At 40.8% G+C, this 21,135-nt stretch overlaps 1 protein-coding gene across 1 annotated transcript; it reads left to right on the top strand.

The window, feature by feature from the left end:
* Nucleotides 1-7,679: 7,679 nt before the first annotated feature.
* cnn1b (calponin 1, basic, smooth muscle, b) lies at nucleotides 7,680-20,829 on the top strand. The gene is made up of 7 exons (XM_030735589.1): nucleotides 7,680-7,941; nucleotides 15,684-15,805; nucleotides 15,912-15,978; nucleotides 16,975-17,112; nucleotides 17,317-17,433; nucleotides 17,697-17,840; nucleotides 18,477-20,829. Exons 1-7 carry the CDS (start codon nucleotides 7,882-7,884, stop codon nucleotides 18,720-18,722), a joined length of 894 nt encoding a protein of 297 aa, XP_030591449.1. The 5' UTR covers nucleotides 7,680-7,881; the 3' UTR covers nucleotides 18,723-20,829.
* The last annotated feature ends 306 nt before the right edge of the window (nucleotides 20,830-21,135 follow it).

Below are 21,135 nucleotides of genomic sequence, written 5' to 3'. Positions count from 1 at the left end.
GTCAAACCTTCTGCTTTTATAGAGGCGCTCACACTCACTGATGATCATTTAGTCAAGTGCATTTGATTATCAGCACCTGGTTGCTACTTTCACAGCTCTTAATTCCTATGGAAGCAGTGAGGGTGGACTTAGTTTTTCCACACATTACATTTTAGCTTTTGTTAAACAAATAATGCCATGCTCTAATATATCATATATATCATATATATCATGTAAATCTAAGGTGTTATTTATCTAATTTTCAAACCTGCTAAGAACCAGATTATTTTCATTATATCCTGATACATAAAGCTATAGAATCTTGGGGCATACTTTCTTTTTACCATGATTGCACATGTAAGTCAATGTGAAAGACATGAACTTAGCTGAGAGTGTTAAATGTTAATGTGTAACCACTAAAAGTAGGTTAAGTGGTAAAAGTAGCAGCAGTTCCGTTCTGCGCTGTGTCAGGTACACTGGCATGTAAAAAGTGAAAGCAGTGGAAGTGAATTGTGTATGAAACATGGAGACTGAAGGTGTTCCCATTGAAATATTGTTGAGCCATTTAGGTGACGTTCAGAGCGTAAGCACTAAAAGGACGTGAAAAGAGAAATGGAAGGAGTGGAAATGTAAGAGTACTGTAAGGATCACTGTTACACTGGCCTGTAAAAAGTGGGAGCAGTTGAAGTGGCAACTACTTTCACTGTTTAGTGCAAATGTAAGCAATGTGATTAAAGTCCCAGAGTTAGTCAAGTCACTTTGAGGAGAAAGTTTTTGTTCTTCATTTTGTAGTTCCAGAAGGAAAGAGATTTTTTTTAAGAATACCAGAGGCACAAATGCAAGAATATGATTGATTGAATAGGTCTGAGCTGACGCCTGGGGGCTTGTTGACCAAATCCAGGTATGTTTGGAGCTTCCTGTCCTACTCTAGCGACAGGTTGGAATTATGATGCCATGAACTCAGCCTTCAAGAAGTCCTCAGAGTTGCGTAGGATCTTGAGGGCTTCTACCATAAATAGCCAGACCCAAGTGGAGCAGAGAGAGGGGTTGGTGGGTGGAGGGACAAACAGCTTACAGTGGAAATGCCCTTCTGAGTTTCCAAAACTGCACTGATTTCCTCTTTCCCTCCCATTCTGCATTTTTGCATCTTTCTTCCTAAACAGTTTCAATCCTTAAAAATTTGCCGTTCTGCACTTTGTCAAGTTTAATGACTCAAGACTTTTTCTCAACCTTAAGAGCATGTCTGTACAATCAACCCAGATCTTTTCAGCCATCCAAGATACCCCTCCAAATAAGTTTGTCCGATGATGTATCCACTGACTTTAAAATACTTTCTCTGAAATGTGTCACGCGTGTACGGTATGTTTCGACCACCTGAGAAATTGCAAACTATAAATCACTGAAGACTTAAACTGTTCCTCTGTCAGGAGGGGGGTGATTGCTTAAAGAAAAAATGTACAGTCATAAAATACGACCCACTAAAATACTTTAAATACAAAGCACATTACTCCGATACTTGTCCTCTGAGTTTATGAAATTGTGACACCATTATCCCTAAATGAGGACTCTAGTCATCTGTTACCATCCACATGACATTCTGTAACACAATAAATGTGCCCAGAAGCAGCCAATTAGCCTAAGTGTCAGATGAACTGGAGCCAGTGTAAACAGTCCACCGTGCAGTAAATACCTGACTGTATTCTGTTATTTTTAGTGTGAGGGATTCCTCTTTCACAAGACATTACATCTCTAGCCTTATCCCAGTCAGCCTAGGCCCTTCCCTTCTCCCATCATGCCCAAATAAAGTGTCCAAATTCCATGTGTGTGCTTCTTCTTCTCCCTGTGAAATGTTTATAAGACCCTCGCTTAGTTTGTGTGTGTGTGTGTGTGTGTGTGTGTGTGTGTGTGTGTGTGTGTGTGTGTGTGTGTGTGTGTGTGTGCGTGTGCGCGTGTGCGTGCATGTGTCTGGGCATAAATGAACACGTCTCATAGGATGCAAAATGAATCCAGAATTCCATATTCTAACAGGCTGTTCATGGTAATCTGCTGTGCTTTGATAAGATATGATTTTGTTTCAGGTTAGGAATGTCACCTTTTGCTGTGTTGATACAGTTTACGGTAGTGCTTTAACCAATTTATGAGGTCCATTATGATGGGGTTTTTGGGGTTTTTTGTTTTGTTTATTTGTTTTGTTTTTTGTTATTTGTTTGGGGTTTTTTTGTTTGTTTGTTTGTTTGTTTGTTTGTTGGGGGGGGGGGGGGTAATCTTAATGTCAAGCCAGTTATTGATGCACAGTGCCCAGCAGGGCCATAGGCAGGATTTTTATAAAATACAAATTTTTTTGTTCCCCTTGTCCCAGTATTTTATTATATTTCTGTACTTCCATGGCATAATTTTGGTGGACAAATGCTAACTATTTTTAGTATATTTTTCATTAAAACTATAGAAATAAAGACATTAAGTCTTACATTCTAGAAAAAAAAATGTTGCTATACAAATTTACTCTCACCTCACTAACAATCATCTGTTTGAACAATTTCAGTCTGGCAGCTGACTCTGGGCTTGTTAACCATACTTGTGCTCCTTGATCTGAGCTCTGTCTTTCATACAATCGCTCATGATATTCTTTTAAAGAGAATAGAATCTGTTGTTTTCATTGGCACTTCACATGTCTGGTTTAATTCATATCGCTCAGCTTATAAACAGTATGTACAGTTCAAAAATTTCAGATCATAAGCTTATCCAGTTGTCAGTGGTGTTCCCCATGGCTCTGTAATGGGCCCCGTTCTATTTATTTTTTTGTTTTTTTTTTGTTCTTTTAACTTTAGGTCACATTTTTAAGAAATTTAGTATACACTTTCATTTTTGCGCTGATGACACCCACCTCTATCTGTCCACTAAACCTAGTACCACTTTCCCACCTTCTTATCTCACTGACTGCTTATATGAGATTAAATCGTTGTTGTCTGCTATTTTTCTCAAATTAAATTGTGACAAAACAGGTAGGAATCAAAACTGTTTTGGATAAATGTGGTAAATTCTCTTGGTGTATTGACAATTCTTTTATATTATTATTAATAATAATAATAATCTAAAATGCTTGAATCAAACTTCAGATCTGTGTATAATCACAGCTAAGGAGCTAATGCTTCACCTCTTTTCAGTGCTTCCCTACCATCTGTAACATCAACTGACTGCAATCCACAGACTTCATTCTCAATGGAGGTTTCATCTTGATTCATTTTATAATTCAAGTGCTTTTATCTCTTACTCCTAAGTGCTGAAAGCAACCAAACTGTTAGTTTAAGACACTTTGAGAAAGCAAACAGCATCCATGGTGCTCCATTGCTGCATTTATGTAGTGCTTTTATCCAAAGTACTTTACAATTTGCCTCTTTTTCACCTGTACTCTCACACACACACATAAAACAGGTGGCAGTAAGCTGCCACACTGAGTGCTGCCTTTGACCTCTAGGACCAAACTGCAGTTTAGTGTTTTGCACAGGAACACTTCCAGAGGAGACTGAATACCCATACCTGCATCTGGGTGCTATAGTTTGCTGTTTGGCAGCACCTGAATGCTTCAGGTGACATTATAGTAAATTAGCTGACAACAAACTTTTTAAAAAATAATTGAAAGTCTTCTCTGCAAATACAGCAGTTAATTTGTCGTGTACAGTTTATATTTTTTCCACAAGCCAATCTGCGCCAAAGAGATATTTATTCCAAAAAACAAATCTGTCTTCAAATCACAACATGTGGAATCTGAGCAGAACACATTCTTTACATCACTGTCTGACCTTATAAATGCTCTTCTGGATGAATGGGCAAACATTCCCACAGACCCACTCCAAAATTTTGAAGAAACGCTTCCCTAAAGAGTGGAAGCTGTTATAACTGCAAAGATGACCCAAATTAGAATGAATGTCATAAAAGCTCCTGTAGGTGTCATAATAGTTCTGTTATATAGTGTACAGTAACAAGGAACTTGTTTTTTTAATCCAATTTGAATCAACACACGGTTTGGATTCCTCCATCAGCTGACACAGCGGTCATCCAAATGATTATGGCTGTGGTTGATGCTGTGAACAATGACTCTGCACGTGCATCAGAATGCTTTCTCGAAACATCCCTTTCAGCTCCACTGCTACAAGGACAGATACAGAAGGTCTTTACCACAATACCTGCATTCATTTTAGATTTAAGCTCCTTATTGTGGGTGGCTGTGGCTCAGGTGGTAGATGGGGTTGTCTACCAATTGGAAGGCTGGTGGATTGACCCCTGACTCCTCCAATCCGCATGCCCAAGTATCCTTGGGCAAGATACTGAACCCTGAGATGCCTCCAGTGCATCCATTAGAGTGCAAGTGTGTGCAAATGTCAGAAAGAGCTGTAAGAAAGTGTGTGATTAGGTGAATGGGTTGCAGTCTAAAGTGCTTTGAGTGCTCAACTTAGTAGAAAGGTGCTATGAATAACAGTCCCTTTGTATCATATTAAAATTTTGATTTACTGAGGTCTTCACTTATTTTTTCTATGTAACTGAACTCCTTCTTTAGTGTAATTTTTGTAACTTTCTAATTTTATTTTATACACAAGGTTATTTACAAAAATTCAGAGCAAAATCAGGAGTAGCCTCTCATTAAAAAAAACAACCACATGGCTCCTTCTCCACATTCATGATGATGCCTTTAAATTAATTGAATTTAAACCATGTCCATGATTAACAGAACCAGTTGTGCCTCCCTGTATATATTTACCATTCTATATGGGGACAATTTTGCCATTTGACCCACTCTTTCCCTTTATCAGACTGGCCCATCAGGATCAATATTATTCAAGTTCTAAACTCCTGAAACTGAGAAAGAACTTTTAGATCTTTTCTGCAGAAAAGGTCTTGTGATGTGTGTTTTCAGTCTTCAGAGTACCATGACAGATCGCAGCTATGTCATGCCAGATTGTGAACATGCCAATCCCATTGTGGTGTGGGAAAGTCTGTCATGCAGGCCAGTGCTCTGCACTAATTAATTTCAGCTGTGTCCGTATAAATCCGCCACTGTCTGATTGAAGCCCTTTGCATTGCTGCGGTGTGACAGTGTATGTCCAGTAGTTATTTGCACTCTTTTATTGTGTATCCCAACCACCACAGCCACATATACTGCCCTGTAACTCTGCCCTCTCTGTTCATCTCTGGCCTTTCCAGAATGTTCCTCTCTGAGTCCGGCATGCCAGCCATGATATTAACACACAAATACACTCAAAAGAGAAAAGAGGGGATGAAACATGCTGTGTGTCCTCTGTCCTCCCTGACTCCCCCCCCCCCCCCAAAAAAAAAAAAAAAAAAAAACTGCTGCATGCCTTTCCTTGTCATCTGCCTGCCTATGGGGGGAAAGAAGAGTTAACACTCCAGAATAAAACAGGAAAACCACCTCATTGTTCCCAGGGTGACATCAGGCACACTACAGTAGCTTTTTTTATGCGCAGTCAAACACATGTCAAGCATGCGGAAATCAGTCCCACAACAGTGTATGGGCATGAGCACTCTGAGCATTCTCTGACATAATGAAGTATTTTAAGAACTTCTCATCCATGTTGGCTTGAAAACTAAAACAGAAACACTCATTAAATACTGTCAAATACTCCAGATCTGCTCTGGAATGCTGTGTCCAAGATCAATAACAAACTTTCCATTTTAGCCAGATCCCAGTCCTTTAAGTTTTCAGATTAGTGGGAACTCAAACAAGCAACAATTCAGTCAGCTGAGGAAGATTGTGGGATCCACTGAAAAAACCACAAACCTTGTGGTGAGGTTGTTTTGACATATTTAAATTCACACAACATGGTTACCTTGAACTAAATAGTTCATTTGATTGATGGTAAATTGACTGGTACTTTTCTACTCTGGCTGAGCACTCTAAGCACTTTCTGCCACAAGCCTCATTCGCCAGTTCTCACACACCTTTCATGCAGTGCTTTTATCCTGTGCCTTTAAGTGCTTTGTCTAACATTCACACACACTCTCTCCAACTTGAGGTTCAGTATCTTGCACAAGGGCACTTCAACATGCAGACTTGAGGATCCATGAGTCAAATCACCGACCTCCAGATTAGCAGATAACCTGCTCGACCTCCTGAGCCTGATATCATGTACAGCTTTCTATGTTACGGTCTTTTCAGTTCTCTACTAAATATGGATACTTGTTTGAGTTAACTGATACCTGATATATGCGCGCAACTATTTCTGTAACATTTTTACATTAATCAGGTCCATTCACTCTAATCTATGACAACACCGGGCTTATGCTGATTTTTGGGCTAAATACAGTCGTGAAAGTACACTCTCTTTTAATTGTAAGGTTTTCAGGGCCTCAGATGAACAACAACGAGGCACATTACACTGTCATTATTTATTTAACAAAAACTAAGCCAAAATGCAGAAGCAGTGTGTGGAAAAACTAAGTGCAAACCATGAATCAATAACTTGCAGAATCATTTTCTGTATGACTTTATCAGTTTCTAAGGTTGCTCTCCTTTACAACATTGCTTCAGTTCATTGAGGTTTGTGGGTGTTTATTCATGCAGAGCTCTCTTAAGGCCCTGCCACAACATTTCAGTCAGGTTGAGGTTTGAGGCCATTGCAACACATTGATTCTTTTCATTTTCAGCCACTCTGTTGTAGATGTGCTGCTGTGTTAGGGATCATTGTCCATGACCCAGTTTCAGCCAAGCTTTAGCTGTCAGACAGATGGCCTCACATCTGACTCTGGAATACTTTGGTATAGAGAGGAGTTCATGGTCAACTCAGTGATTAGCAGTTGGTGTGAGGTGTTTGTGCTGTGTTTGGTTTTCTCCAAATGTGTGCCTGCACACAACAAACATCTCCACTTTGGTCTCATCTGTCCAAAGGACTTTGGAAAACTTTGGAAATCTAAGCCATGCTGCCGTGGTCATTTTAGACAGAAGAGGCTTTCTCCTGTCAGCCCATCCAAACAACCCATGCTTGTTCAGTCTTTTTCTAATTGTACTGTCATGAACTTTAACATTTAACATGATAACTGAGGCCTGTAGAGTCTGAGATGAAGCTCTTGGGTCTTTTGCAGGCTTTCTGAGTGTTGCACAGTGTGAACACATAACATAAACCAGTAGTCTGACTTTGGGGCAGGTTTGCTGGGATGTCCACTCCTGGGAAGATTGGCAGCTGTCTTGAATGTTTTCCATTTGTGAATAATCTTCCTAACTGTAAAATGATGGACTTCAGATTGTTTGGAAATGACCACTTTTAGACACATTAGTATTATCACATATATAAGCTTCTACTTTTTAATGTTTTAACATTTCCCTTTGTCCTGTATTATTGTAATATTTCTGTTGCAATGAAGACTGAATTGTATTTAGGCTATACATTTATAAATATCAGTGCTAAATAAAATGCCTTTTAACACCTTGACTAAAATCAGGAATTCAGCTGAACATAACAGTGACATAACTTTAGCAAACTGCATATTAACACACGTGAGAATGATCCCTGACTGCCCTGAAGTTGGAAAAAGTGACACTGATTAAATCCAATACCCGAGCGGTGACATCACTGCCCTCCGTGAAGAGGCTGCGTCCGGATTGGACGGCGAGCCCGGCCAATCAGAGAGCACACACATGGGAAGAGTTTTAAAAAGATTCCGAAAAGTGCTGGAAAGTTGTCCAAAAGGCTCCACCAGCAGATCCGAGCACAACTGTGACGAACAATAATATTAAGAATAAAAAGAAAAACGAAAATTTGTTGGGATTTGTTGGGGACTTTTTCTGCGCGCTTCCTCTGCCTCGCTCGGACAGAGAGCTCTAACCTGCCTCTCCATTTTTAAAGCTCTCCCCAGCTCCACTGTAAATAGCCCCCCCAAAAAAACGACAGAATGACAACACATTTCAGGAGCGGCCCAGCCTTCGGACTTTCCGCCGAGGTCAAGAGTAAGGTATGTTTACAGTCTTTATATTGTTGGCCAGCGTGGAGACACGCTGTAGCTGAAGCATGTGCTCCTCTGGTGGGAGTCAGAGGTCCACAGAGGGTCAGTGACAGGTAGGTCTGCCCAGCGTAATAGCAAATAAAACCACAGTAAATAACCTCTCTGTGGCTGTTGTGCATAGGTAGCTTAACAGTGGGGTTGTGGTGGTTGCTTTTATAGCCTCACATCCTGAAACTCCTCAAGAAAAAAGTAGAGTATGCTGCAGGATAAATACACTCGCTGTTGGCCTGTAGCTCTGCATCAAACAGCTGAACAGGAGCTCACAAAGTCTCTTACATGTATCTTTGAGGCGGGGGGGGGGGGGGGGGGGGGGGGGGGGGGGGTGTAATTATCAGTGACGTGATCTCATTTCAGTTTAATTTCAGGTTGTGTGCGTGGGGAAAACCGCTCCTGTGACACACTCCTGCCTTTTGGTAGTAGATCACACAGTAAAGGTGATTGTTTTGGAGCGGAGAGCAGGCTTTAGTGGCCAAATTATGTAGGGTCAGGGCTTTTAGTCTGTGCGGGTGAAGTACAAGGTGGAGGACGTGCTCCATTATTCCTCTTTTGTTTGGTCACTGATCTCCCCTCGGAGAACTCAAACAGACTGTAACATGCAGAAAGGTGGGATTTTAATCAGTTTGAGCTTATAGGTACACTGTGCATCGAGAGAAGGGGCACATATGGAGGTGTTTGGATATATTTGTTTTTCCGGGAATGAACAATGAAATATAATCTGAATACATATCCGTCTGCAAACACTCCAAAACAAAACCTAACCTAAAAATCTGGATGGACACAAAAAATAAACACAGCTGATTGATGATGATAATAAAACTTGAACAGTCCCCAGGTCATATAATTTTATCTGTAGTAACTGTTGCTTTGTGATCTCACAAATGGAGTTACATTAAAATTGATATTTTTCTACCTTTCATGAGCTACCTTTTTCTAGTAGGTCTGTAGGTCTTATTCATCCCTTCAAAAACATATGTGTGTAATCTGGAAACAGAGTACATATGCTGTACATCATTGCACGTGACACAAGCTTAACAGGAAGTAGTACATTCAGCAACCTTCTAGAAGAATGTAGTGATTTTTTTTTTTTAAAAAGAAGCAGGAGGTCAGCAGGAGCATTTACTTTGGCCTGTGATGTGGAATATTGTTACAAATATAACAGCTAATACAATATCATATACATCACTAGCAAAAAATAAATTTCTCATTATTTTGGCAGGATGGGGCCTGTCTATGCTGTACCATTGCACATTATATTGTTGGATTTTGAATTTAAATGCACCTTTATGTAAGCATTATGGTGCCCCGGCTACAGCTGAAGCTTTTTTTTTTATTTTATTAGATTTCATAAACTCAAAGATAGGGCAGGCTAATATACCTGAAAATCTATTTGTGTTCTCGAATAAAAGCACTGACTCACATTCCACCTTTAAATCAGGTAGTACCCAGGAAAGCGCAAACACACTCAGTGCTGTTTTCAAGCACTTATGCTGTCACCATTGTTGGCGACAGCATAGGCGACGATCGTTCAGCGAGTGTGAATAAAATTACTGGGATTTTCTGCCTCTGCGGTGACAGTGGTGACTCTGTGTGTTTGGATGAGTCACAGCTGCTAACAGGCAGGATGAGAAAGGTCAGTCTGTGACTGTTCCAATACCCAGATCATCATCATCATTATAATTGTCATTGCCCTGGCCTCTTCCCTGAATGGTGCCATCTCTCAGCTGTGCTTTAGTCTCACGCAGAGGTGCAGCGCACTCTATGAAGCCCACATTCCTTTCAGCAGTCAGGCTGTTATTTCGCTGGCACTGCTGCACCATTTCCAGGCCGATCACGTACACACAGTGAATGGAAATTGAGAAGTGGAGTCGGTGGGGAGAAATAAAATTTTCATTTAAGTCGAAGGGCTTTGTGGGTAATGGCGGGATGCTGCGTTCCAGCGGCGTGACATCAGAGAGGGGCAGAGATGCGGCAGGAAGACTGGCAGGTACATGATGATCATCTAATGTCCTTTTAAGGAGTGGCCGGGCTCTGACTTGGAACTGGAGAAAGTGTCCTCACTCTAAACAGTTTATATCTGAGTCAAGAATGATACAACACTGTCCTGATGGAACACAGGTGGACAGGAGATGGATAGGAGATAGCAAAGGCCACGCCAGCAGTTCACACACAGGATCCAAGGAGAGACAATGCAAATAGATAATTGGGCAAATAATCCGCATATCAGGTACTAACAGCTCGACACGCATATCACTACTGTTATTTAAACATTTATGGCAAATGGTCAGTAATGGTGTACCAAAGCTTTGACCCGTTCTTGTGAGACTGTTTAATTTTCACACTTCAGCTGCAATAGCCCTACTTGGTCTGGAATGACCGGGAGCTCATGGTGGCAAATGTTGGCAGTTTTTCTCCTGCCAACTGCTGTGTGGCTGCCACTCCATGGCGTGGCTTAGTCAGTTTACTGACACGTCTTTCCTTATCCTAATGTTACACTTGTTTTGGAATTCACCTCCACAGAGTGCAGCGCAGCAGCCGCTTGTGCACATTTTAGGCCCAAGTGCCCCATTGTGCTCCAAAGCAGGCTATCAATGAAATGTTTAAGTGTGAAGTTGATATTGGGTGTTTCAGTATCCCACTGAAAGGACTATAGATATGGTTTTTAATAAATCCACGTTTTAGTTTAAAAAAAAAAAAAAAAAAAAAAAAAAAAAGTGCCTAAACACAAGCCAGTGAACAATAAGACTGCCTAAATAAAACTGACAAGATACATTTTTTAAAATGTAAATAATTTGAAGTAGGAAACATCCGAAAAATGATCAGGCATTACGAGGCATTTTACACGCTAAAAAGAAGCAATGAACTTGAAATGCACAATACATCAATAAAGATAAAGGCAGCATTTCCTAACCTGGTGTTCTTATTGATCCCTACAGAAACGCTGGGATTAGTAGGGGGCTTCTTATTATGTTCACTTTTAAGTTTATTGTTCAAAAAATCTAAATATAAAGTAATTCAAACCAAATGAGTCTTTTTTTGTTTGTTTGTTTTATTAATCATCCTATGATCTCTTGTTATTACTTTTTTGATGTCTTGTGGCCGACCCCTGGGTTTAGTATCAGTGTGCTGCACTGCCTGCATAACTGTATATGAAGTGGATAAAATAGGCTCTATCCCAGCTGGCTACAACACTGGCTTTATGTATTAATGCTGGACATCCACTCAGGATGATTCGCACTTGCATTACAATGATTTTATTTAGTATTGGACTTCATTCATTTTACTTTTGGCGCTATATCCGGACACATTTTGCTTTATTACCCAATTCCTTTGTTTCACTTTTTTTTTCTTTTTTTGGAATAAGGGAATGTTTTAAACTGTTGTACTGGTACAGTATTTCAGCTTGTAGTGACACTATTTAAACCTTTAAAAAGAACACACAACCAGATCAAATAAAGAGTTATATTCATTAGAAATGAAACACCATTGCTGAGTTTAGGACAGGCAGAAGCTTTACAGCCACAGCCTTACTTGGTCTGAACAGTCACACATGATGGATACTTTTAGTTAATGCTGGCTAACCTCAGACACCTAACAGATTTTCTGATAATCCTCTCCTCATGCTATGATCTTATAGCAGCTACAGTTTTTTTTTTGTTTTTTTAAATTGCCGGTCATGGTCACAGCGACCGCTCCAGAACGAGTGTAACATGGTCTCGATAATTCCATCAGTAACTGGTCGTGGTTGTTCTGTGTGCCATTTCTCTGTTTGTGTTCACGTTTAAAATATCTTTTACTGTGACTGTGTTCTACAATAATAATAAAAAAAAGACAGCACAATTAAAAACAAATCAAACTACGCCGACTTGGAGGCAGGACCTGTTGACTTGGCGTGCCTTCATCAGACACCAGTTGCCTGAATAGTCAACTCACTGTAAAAGGGCAGATTCTGGAAAACCCAAAGGGAGAGAAGAAGAAGGAGAGAGATTGTGAGAGAGAAATATGAGCTCAGCCAATCAAATACACACAGCGAGACAGTCAGAGGGAGGGGGGGGAGTGTTTAGGAAAGCTGTTTCTCCCAAGTTTGGTGTGATGGACTGGAGTCCACGCCATCCCCTACTGCTTTGAAATACTTGTTTGTGTTGGCTGCTGATCCCAGACTGTGAAGATTTATCTGCAGAATGTTCAGGAAAAGGGGCTGTGTGTGTGTGTGTGTGTGTGTGTGTGTGTGTGTGTGTGTGTATGTGTGTGTGTGTGTGTGTGTGCGCGCAGTGAGGGGGGGGGCAGCCTTAAAGCCCGTGCCAGAATTCCAAGTATTAGGGCAGCGTGTTTGTGCCAATAAGGAAATGCATGGAGAGAAGAGAGAAAGGGGCCGATGTGTTTGTGCATGCAGGAATGTCCACAGGCCTTTCATTTTCATTTGTCTTCCTGTTCTTTTTATACACCTCAGTTCTTAGTTTACAGTAAGACTTTCAGTTATGGTGTGCCATCCTCTGTGAGAGAGGAGTTGGGGAAACTGAGTTATTTTAGGAACTGCAGACCTGCAATTAGGCATCAAAGAAAGTGTTGTGCACGTATTTGAGGATTTGAATGTTGTGTGTGTTGTAAATGACAGTCTTCTATTCACATACTAATTTCTCACATTATCTTTATTGTTCCCACAGATAATTAAAAGCATTGCACTTTATTTTACAGGTGTGTGTGACGTATTTGTAGTTTCCTGGTGAGTTTTCAGGAAAGCACTGCATAATTAAAACCAATTTAAGAGAAAACAGAGGACAGTTTTCAGGTAGTATACTCAAATAATTAATTTTAATTTACTACTACTGTAACTATTTTTTTTTTAACCTTTGTGTGTTTTGTTGTTTTAAATGTATACATTATTATTATTATTATTATTATTATTATTATTATTATTATTTGGGGGTTTTCTTTTTACGTTGGCTCTTTTTCACCCATTTTTGCCCCAGTACTGATACCTGACCATTTTCAGAACTTTAAAAAAAAAAATCTACTGTTTGTTTTAAGCCACTTAAAATAAACACAGGAGGACAAAAGAAGTGTCAAGTCTTAACTAAAAAAAAAAAAAAACTATCTACAACAGACAAACAATATGTGAAAGTCACATCCTTAAGGAAAAGGAAAAAAATCCAACAAAGGGCTGACACAGGACCTGAGAGATGTGTGTGGCTCTTCGGGTGGGGGCTCTGTTGTGGTTCTGGGCTGCATTTCAGCCAGTGGTGGCAGCGGCTTCATTTCATCAAACACACTGCCAGTGCAGTAACATCATACCTGCGTAGAAAGACACACAATGGAACACCATCAGTCAGGGATTCATTTGTTTGCATGTTTCATTAAATCGCTGCACTTATTTCCCATTTCCCTAGAAAAATGTTAAGAAATGTGGCTCAAGGCTTCTGCACAATATTGTATTTACGACCTATATGGAGACAGAAATATGTGAATAAAAGAGGGTTCTTTTTGCTACAAGACAAGTCAACCCCTACTGGTCATTAGAAAGATTGCAAATTTAAGGCACTTCCGCATTAGCTTCACTTTTCAAACCTGGAAGCTAGAACACTTGAACTGCCCATGGAAATGGTTTAACAGGGAACGCAACAAGAAAACCTTGAAACACTGAGTGAACTGAAAGATGCCTTTAGGATGTAAGGGAACTCTAAATTAACACACGGTATAACATTTTTCTGAACACTATGCATCAGTTTACAGTCTTGAGGAGAGAAGGTATCAAATGGATGATCTAAAATAAATAAATAAAACAAGGCTTTAACGTAAACCATATGCAATAACCAAGGGGTGGACAACTCCAGGCCTCGAGGGCCAGTGTCCTGCAGGTTTTACACACCTGAGTCAAATATAGAAGTCATTAGCAGGACTCTGGAGAACTTGACTGCATACTGAGGATGTAATTCAGCCATTTAATTCAAGGGTGTTGGATCAGGGACACATCTAAAACCTGCAGGACACTGGCCCTCGAGGACTGGGGTTGACCCGCTGAATGAGGAAATGGATTTAAGTACATCTAGTGCTGAATAATTTGAAATGGTATCACTTGCAAAGTGGCCGTGATTTTTCTGTTCTATGTTTTGTAATTTGTTTAGATGTTTTACAGTTTTGGCCCTGCATGAGATTGAGCATGGGTGGACCTTGTTTTAAATGCCCAGACTGAATGAAGGCTCCTAATACCCTTGCCATTGCACTGTTTTAGAGTGCCTGAAGAACATTGTCTTAAATGAATATTTACAGCTTGCACACAGTTACATTGTTTTGGTCAGAGCAGGTAGAGTCTAACTGAAAACACTAAACATGATATAATTGTTTAATGTACACTGATCAAGCATAACATTATGACCACTGACTGATGAAGTGAATAACACTGATTATCTCTTCATCATGGCCCCTGTTAGTGGATGGGATATATTGGGGATTAAGTGAACATTTTGTCCTCAAAGTTGATGTTAGAAGCAGGAAAAATGAGAAAGCATAAGGATTTAAGCGAGTTTGACGAGAGCCAAATTGTGGTGGCCAGACGTCTGGGTCAGAGCATCACCAAAATTGCAGCTCTTGTGGGGTGTTCCCGGTCTGCAGTGGTCAGTGTCTATCAAAAATGGTCCAGGGAAGGAACAGTGGTGAACCAGCGACCGGGTCATGGGCAGCCAAGGCTCAATGATGCATGTGGGGGAGTGAAGGCTGTTCATGTGGTCTGATCCAACAGATGAGCTACTGCAGCTCAACTTGCTGGAAAAAGTTCATGCTGGTTCTGATAGAAAGGCGTCAGAATACACAGTATGTAACAGTGTGTTGTGTATGGGGCTGCATAGCTGCAGACCAGTCAGGGTGTCCGTGCTGACCCCGTCTCCCACCGGAAGCTCAACAACAGCGTGTGATCTTCAGACCAGGCCATCTTCTTCTATTCCTTTGTGGTCCAGTTCAAATCATGTTCTTATTTATATCACATATATACATATATCATATGGATGGTCAGATGCGTGTGCGTTGCTTACCTGGGGAACACCTGGCACCAAGATGCATGATGGGGAAAAAGGCAAGCTGACAGAGGCAGTGTGATAGTTTGGAAAATGTTCTGCTGGGAAACCTTCGGTCCTGCATCCATGTGGATGTTACTTTGACACGTACCACCTACCTCAGCATTGTTGCAGACCATGTACACCCTTTCATGGAAACAGTATTTCCTGATGGCTGTGGCCTCTTTCAGCAGGATAATGCTCCCTGCCACAAAGCAAAAATTTGAGGTGCTGACTTGGCCTCCAAATTCTCCAGATCTCAATCCAATCGAGCATCTGTGGGAAGTGCTGGACAAACAAGTCCGATCCATGGGTCCCCCACCTCGCAACCTGCAGGACTTAAAGGATCTGTTGCTAACATCTTGGTGCAGATACCACAGCACACCCTCAGGGGTCTGATGGAGTTCATGCCTCGATGGATCAGGGCTGTTTTGGCAGCAAAAGTGGGACCAACACAACATTAGGAAGGTGGTGATAATATTATGCCTGATTGGCGTATATATGATCCACTTGGTAATATTTCACTGTACACATTAATAGTGGTGCATAATTTAGTTTTAAACTGCCTTTTTTTTTAGTGTCATATTGGTTTGTTACAAAGAAACCAGAAAAAAAGCTGAATTCATATCACTCATCTCTGCTTCTCAGCTTGCAGGAAAGTATGACCCACAGAAGGAAGAGGAGCTGAGACTGTGGATTGAGGATGTGATTGGCAAAAGGATTGGAGACAACTTCATGGAGAGCCTGAAAGATGGAGTCATGTTGTGCGAGTGAGTGTACAGACGCTGGTAGGATGTTCTAGCACAGACACTTGTCAGTAATACTTTTTTTTTTTTTAATAAAAGGAACTTTATGTAATTCTCTCTCTCTTTGTAGGCTCATTAATGTTCTCCAGCCAGGTTCTGTGAAAAAGATAAACCATTCCAGTCAAAATTGGCACCAGGTAATACTCCAGCTCTTAAAGTCAGGGCTGTTTTCTACAGCATATGGAACTTGGTTCGTCTCCTGCACTGGCATTGACAACAAAGACTTTTATTTACCTTCCATAAAGTAGCTGCCATATCAAATGAGGCTCATCTTAGCGTGGCTTTTATTAGCCTCTTATTGGACTGAAAAAGCAAACAGAGCTCTTAAGCGTTGATTAAAACGCCTTTGAAAAAGTTCTCGCTCTGATATTGACACTGCTGCATATACACATAGACCGTCAGTCAGTCGTACACTCCAAGGGCATGGCGCAAATCGTGAGAGTCAATATTTAGCAAAAGTTATTAAACTGGATTCTTAATACTAATAATAGCCATGGTGCCAAGGTAAGCTAACTTCCCACAAGCTGCAGCTTCAGTTATGACATAAGAGCACAAAAAAGCAAGTAAGATCATTTCCGAAACTGCAGAGCGATTGTGTTACAAGATGGCACCTATCACAGATTTTTTTTGTATTGCTATGTAAGGTTTTATTCAAGGTAGAAAAACAAACTAACTACTCAGACTGTTTCGTAATAGGTGTGCACTGATTATGAAATTCAGGGCAATTACTGATGTTTAAAATAACAATTTGGCCTATGAAGACAGGTAATTTTAATTTATTTTAGTTTTGTTGTTATTTGTTCCATCTTTTGTGCCAGGAAAACAAACAAATCTAGATTTTTTTTTTTTTTTTTTTTTTTTAAGAACTGTTTTAAAGTCTTTCAGATCTTTATTACATTATTTTTGGACACTCAGCCAGAGCAAAATGAAATCAGATCAACAGATAAACATTGGCCACTGGCTTTGGTAAATGTCATTATTTGCCGATAGCAAATAGGCTGACAGCTGTCAGCAGGGCCAGATTGGCCAATACCATTGTTCTGCCAATGTATCCATGCATTCCTAGCATGTAAAATGCCCAAAAGATGCACTTCTGATCTTATTCCAGTCTGTCTTCTTGGTCTTTCTCTCAGCTGGAAAACATAGGGAATTTTGTCCGTGCCATCACAGAGTACGGCCTGAAGCCACATGACATCTTTGAGGCCAACGATCTGTTTGAGAATGTCAACCACACTCAGGTCCAGTGCACACTCATCGCTCTGGCTGGAATGGTGAGGACGGCAGCGCACACGCATTCGCATACGTCGGTGTCTCACTGAAATCACCACTGGCTGCACATTATTATTTGATCTTGATACATTTTTGCTTAGATTTCCATGGCAACAGCTCAGATCTAATAAAAGCAATATGGGTATGAAAAGTGCATTCTTATTACCACCATTTTCCTTTCTGTCTCCACCGCTTCTGTTTCTCAGGCCAAGTCGAAAGGTTTCCACTCAAAGTACGATATAGGGGTGAAGTATGCAGAGAAACAACAACGACGCTTCGCTCCTGAGAAGCTCAGGGAGGGACGAAACGTCATAGGCCTGCAGGTCAGAGTGGCCGAAAGGCTAAACATGTAATGTACAATTTTTATGGCCAAGCTGTCATAGTGCAGTGTTGTTCTGCTGGCCAAGGCTGTTCCTTGTGTGTTGTCATTGTGCCCCCTGCTGGACTCTTGCTGAATGAATATTCCCCAAACAGCCGTCTCAACTTCTCAACTACACCAAAGATGTGATCTTCAATTGTGAAATTATTTTTAACTTTCGCAAGTAGATTTTATGTTATTTAGATCCTTCCATTTTGCTCTGTTTAGATGGGCACCAACCAGTTTGCCAGCCAAAAGGGCATGACCTCTTACGGGACACGCCGCCATCTGTATGATGCCAAAATCGCCATGGACAACCCAGACCAATCTACGATCAGCCTACAGATGGGCACCAACAAGGGAGCCAGCCAGGTGAGAAGAGATTGATCATTTAGACTAAAATAATGCGTGTTCATCACACGGTTCGTTGGCGATATGGTCCTCGCATGGTTCTGATTGTAAATGTATCCATCGATACTTTAATTGTAAAGACGCATCAGGAACATGTTAATTAGCACTGCAGCTTGAGTTGATCTGGCAGAGTGTATTCTAACCACAGCTGCTGCACTCCTGCAAGTCACTTTGCAACCCAACTCCACCTCAGCTCTTCACTTTTATTTCGTGTTTGACCGAACTGATGCCACATCTGTTGCCACCGATGTCCGATCAGTTCTGTTTTGCTGCTGCTTTCCCCCATTTGACTTTTTATGAAGACTCAGTCATCCTACCAATATCTGCAGATGGAAATGGCAGTCTTCTTTTTGACTATGGTGGTTGTGACTGGACTACAGTATTCACATTCATTGTAATGAAGAAACCAGTACAAGGAAGTGACAGTTTTTAATAGTATTTGGACAGCTGTGTCAGGCTGAGATGTAGAGTTGTGTGTTGCTCAGATTAATTCATTAGTTTTGGTCATTTCTTTGGCTTTGTTAACACATCTCTGTAATGTATGCAACAATATGCTGTGTTTACATCACCGTACCCTCGTTGTTTTCTGTTCTCCAGTCTGGCATGACGGCTCCAGGAACAAGGAGGCATATTTTTGACAAGAATCTGAAGCTGGAGGACTGTGACACCACCACCATCTCTCTGCAGATGGGCACCAACAAGGGGGCCTCTCAGCAGGGCATGACCACTTACGGCCTGCCCCGCCAAGTCTACGACAACAAGTACTGCGCCAACCCCACCGAGGCCTACTATAACAACGGGAGCGAGGTGGAGTTTGACGGCTACAACCAGTACTCTGACTAAGAAAACCACGGACCCCACCCCCTTCCCCCAACACCCACCCACCCACACCTTCTCTTTGCTTTTACTTTAGACAACCAGCCACGACTGTCCTTGTGACGAGCAAACCTGACCAGACTTTTATTTAACACCAGCTGACGTCACTGTGGGCTTCATTTTCCGTCTCTTCTAAACTCTTCAACTTATTGTTTGCCTTTCCGTGAGTAAACGAAAAAAAATGTTTACACTGACCTTCTGTCAAAAAAAATTCAGTCCAGTTCAGTCGCTCCAGCTAATGTTATTATTACAGCTAAAAATAACCACACTCTGAAGTGGAGATTTTTTTGACCTTTTTTGCTATTTATAGATTTTTTTTTTTCTCCTCTAAAGCTTTTTATACTTGCATTGTAATTTAGATATTTTTATCAATGTAACGCTCACCACCTCTTCCAGTCCAGTTTGAACACTAATGAAGCAAAATATGAAAAGTTCCTCGAGAGCAAACACGTTGGTGCTATTGAACTCCGACCCATTTGGAACACGTCCACATTAGGAGCTCTGCAGGCTCTTGGATGCCACTCCTTGGGACGACAAACAAGCTCCGGGTCCACAGACTGATCACGACGCAGGACTTGCAGCTTTGTGCGGACTTTGCTTTACACTGCGAGCACCTGCGCTAACAAATAGTCACGATAAGTCTGCCAAATTACCCACTGTGCTATTTTTTTGCAGGGCTCATTTACATGTCTTGTTGTGCAGCACTTTGGTTTGTTTACTGAGAAAGCATTTTTGAGGGTTGTGAGAGAAAACGGTACACTGCTTTTATAAAGGAGGAAATGCAGGTGAGGCAGTATCCTGACTGAAGTTCGGTACACTTAGTCGCCAACTGTTTTTATGCTGCAAGAGTCCTGTAACCTGTTCTTCCAGCCTTTAGGACACATTTCTTCTTGTGTTCTGATTTTAGTGACCTTTGGCTTTACTGTTGTTGCTTCATTTGCACTTTTACCCAGCCTCACATTGTGTGCAGTAAACAGCGGTGGACTGTAGGTCAAAACATTTAGTTACACATTTGGGCACTTAAAAATGTTTCTATTTGATGCAACTTTAAACTCCTGCTGTACAGTTCAGATAGTGTTATGGTCCTTTTGACTCCATATTTTTATTATAGTTAAAAGAATAAAATGCAGGTAGTTTACCACACACACACACAGGGACATTTTTCAAAAGCGGGAACTATAATGAAGTATTTATTCTGTTCACCACTGGCTGGAAAATGCAACAGGAAAGCAGACCCATGCGCTTACAGATTTTTCTTAATGTGAATCATGCCAAATATGCAGATGTCTCATTTTAAAGTTTCTGCAGCATACTGTTAACCCACCGAATGTCTTGAATGTAGCGTTGTTTGTAAAGCAATAAGTCCCACTGCCTATCACAGGGTTCATGTGTGCACAGGGTGTCAGCATCTTTTAAAGACTTTTTTTTTTTTTTTTTTAATGCCACTTTAAATAAAAATTAAAACCATACTCTCTCTCTCCAACCCTCACTGATGTCAGTTTGTGCCTAAATAGGCTGGAACTTGTGGCTAAACTCCTGTTTTGCTATTTTATGTCAAAATGACTGCTGTGAACTAGGCCTGCTGTTCCAGTCTACACACACAGCAGTTTGCATAAGCACCAACACTAACAGTTACTCTTAAGTCATTTCTTATTAACCTTCCATCTTCTCATTTCCATATATAAATGGTCAGCAAGGCCATCATCTCTTCATCACCTCCAGAGTTTCTGCAAGTGTCACTGCAACCCCGTTAGGCTGGTGAGCATAACCATCAAGGATTTATTTAGCTATTGTGTGTTAGCTATTGTGCGTACTCCTTCATTTAACACATTCAGAAACACTGTCAAACTACTAAGTGACCTTCCTGGTACAGCAGAACAGTTTGAATGTGCAGAGGGGGTGAAAATGGCAGCATTACATGCTGGAAACTGTTTTACTTGAAAACCTTTCAATCCCATTCAAAATGAATTTAAATTTGTTCCCACTCTGACACATTTTAAATGCCAGTTTAGACTGTAAATATCTCATAAGCTTTCCCAACAAAAAGAATAATAAAAGCATGAGCAATTGTTCTCGCTGCAGCAGACCCCGTGTACAGTTACAGAGACTGCTCACACCCCTGTCCTACACTTTCAGACTGGCTTTGGATTACAGAAAGAGGTGCATGCGTTCCCTCCTCACAGCTCCCCGTCCTTCAAAAGCTTCCATGACTTGTAGAAGTGCGCCACCTACTGTTGTAAAAGCTTTCCAATCCAGCTGATGTTTAAAATACAAGAATGTTTTGTTTTTTTAACAGCATATTAACTTATCATTACTAACGCACTGATGAGTACAGATTCATTAACATTTCACCCTAACATGCTGGCTTTGTTTCAACATT

The sequence above is a fragment of the Archocentrus centrarchus genome, chromosome 8 (assembly GCF_007364275.1).
Source record: "Archocentrus centrarchus isolate MPI-CPG fArcCen1 chromosome 8, fArcCen1, whole genome shotgun sequence".
Taxonomy (NCBI): Eukaryota; Metazoa; Chordata; class Actinopteri; order Cichliformes; family Cichlidae; genus Archocentrus; species Archocentrus centrarchus.
Note: the sequence above shows the minus strand (reverse complement) of the source record. Positions and strands in the feature narration are given on the sequence as shown.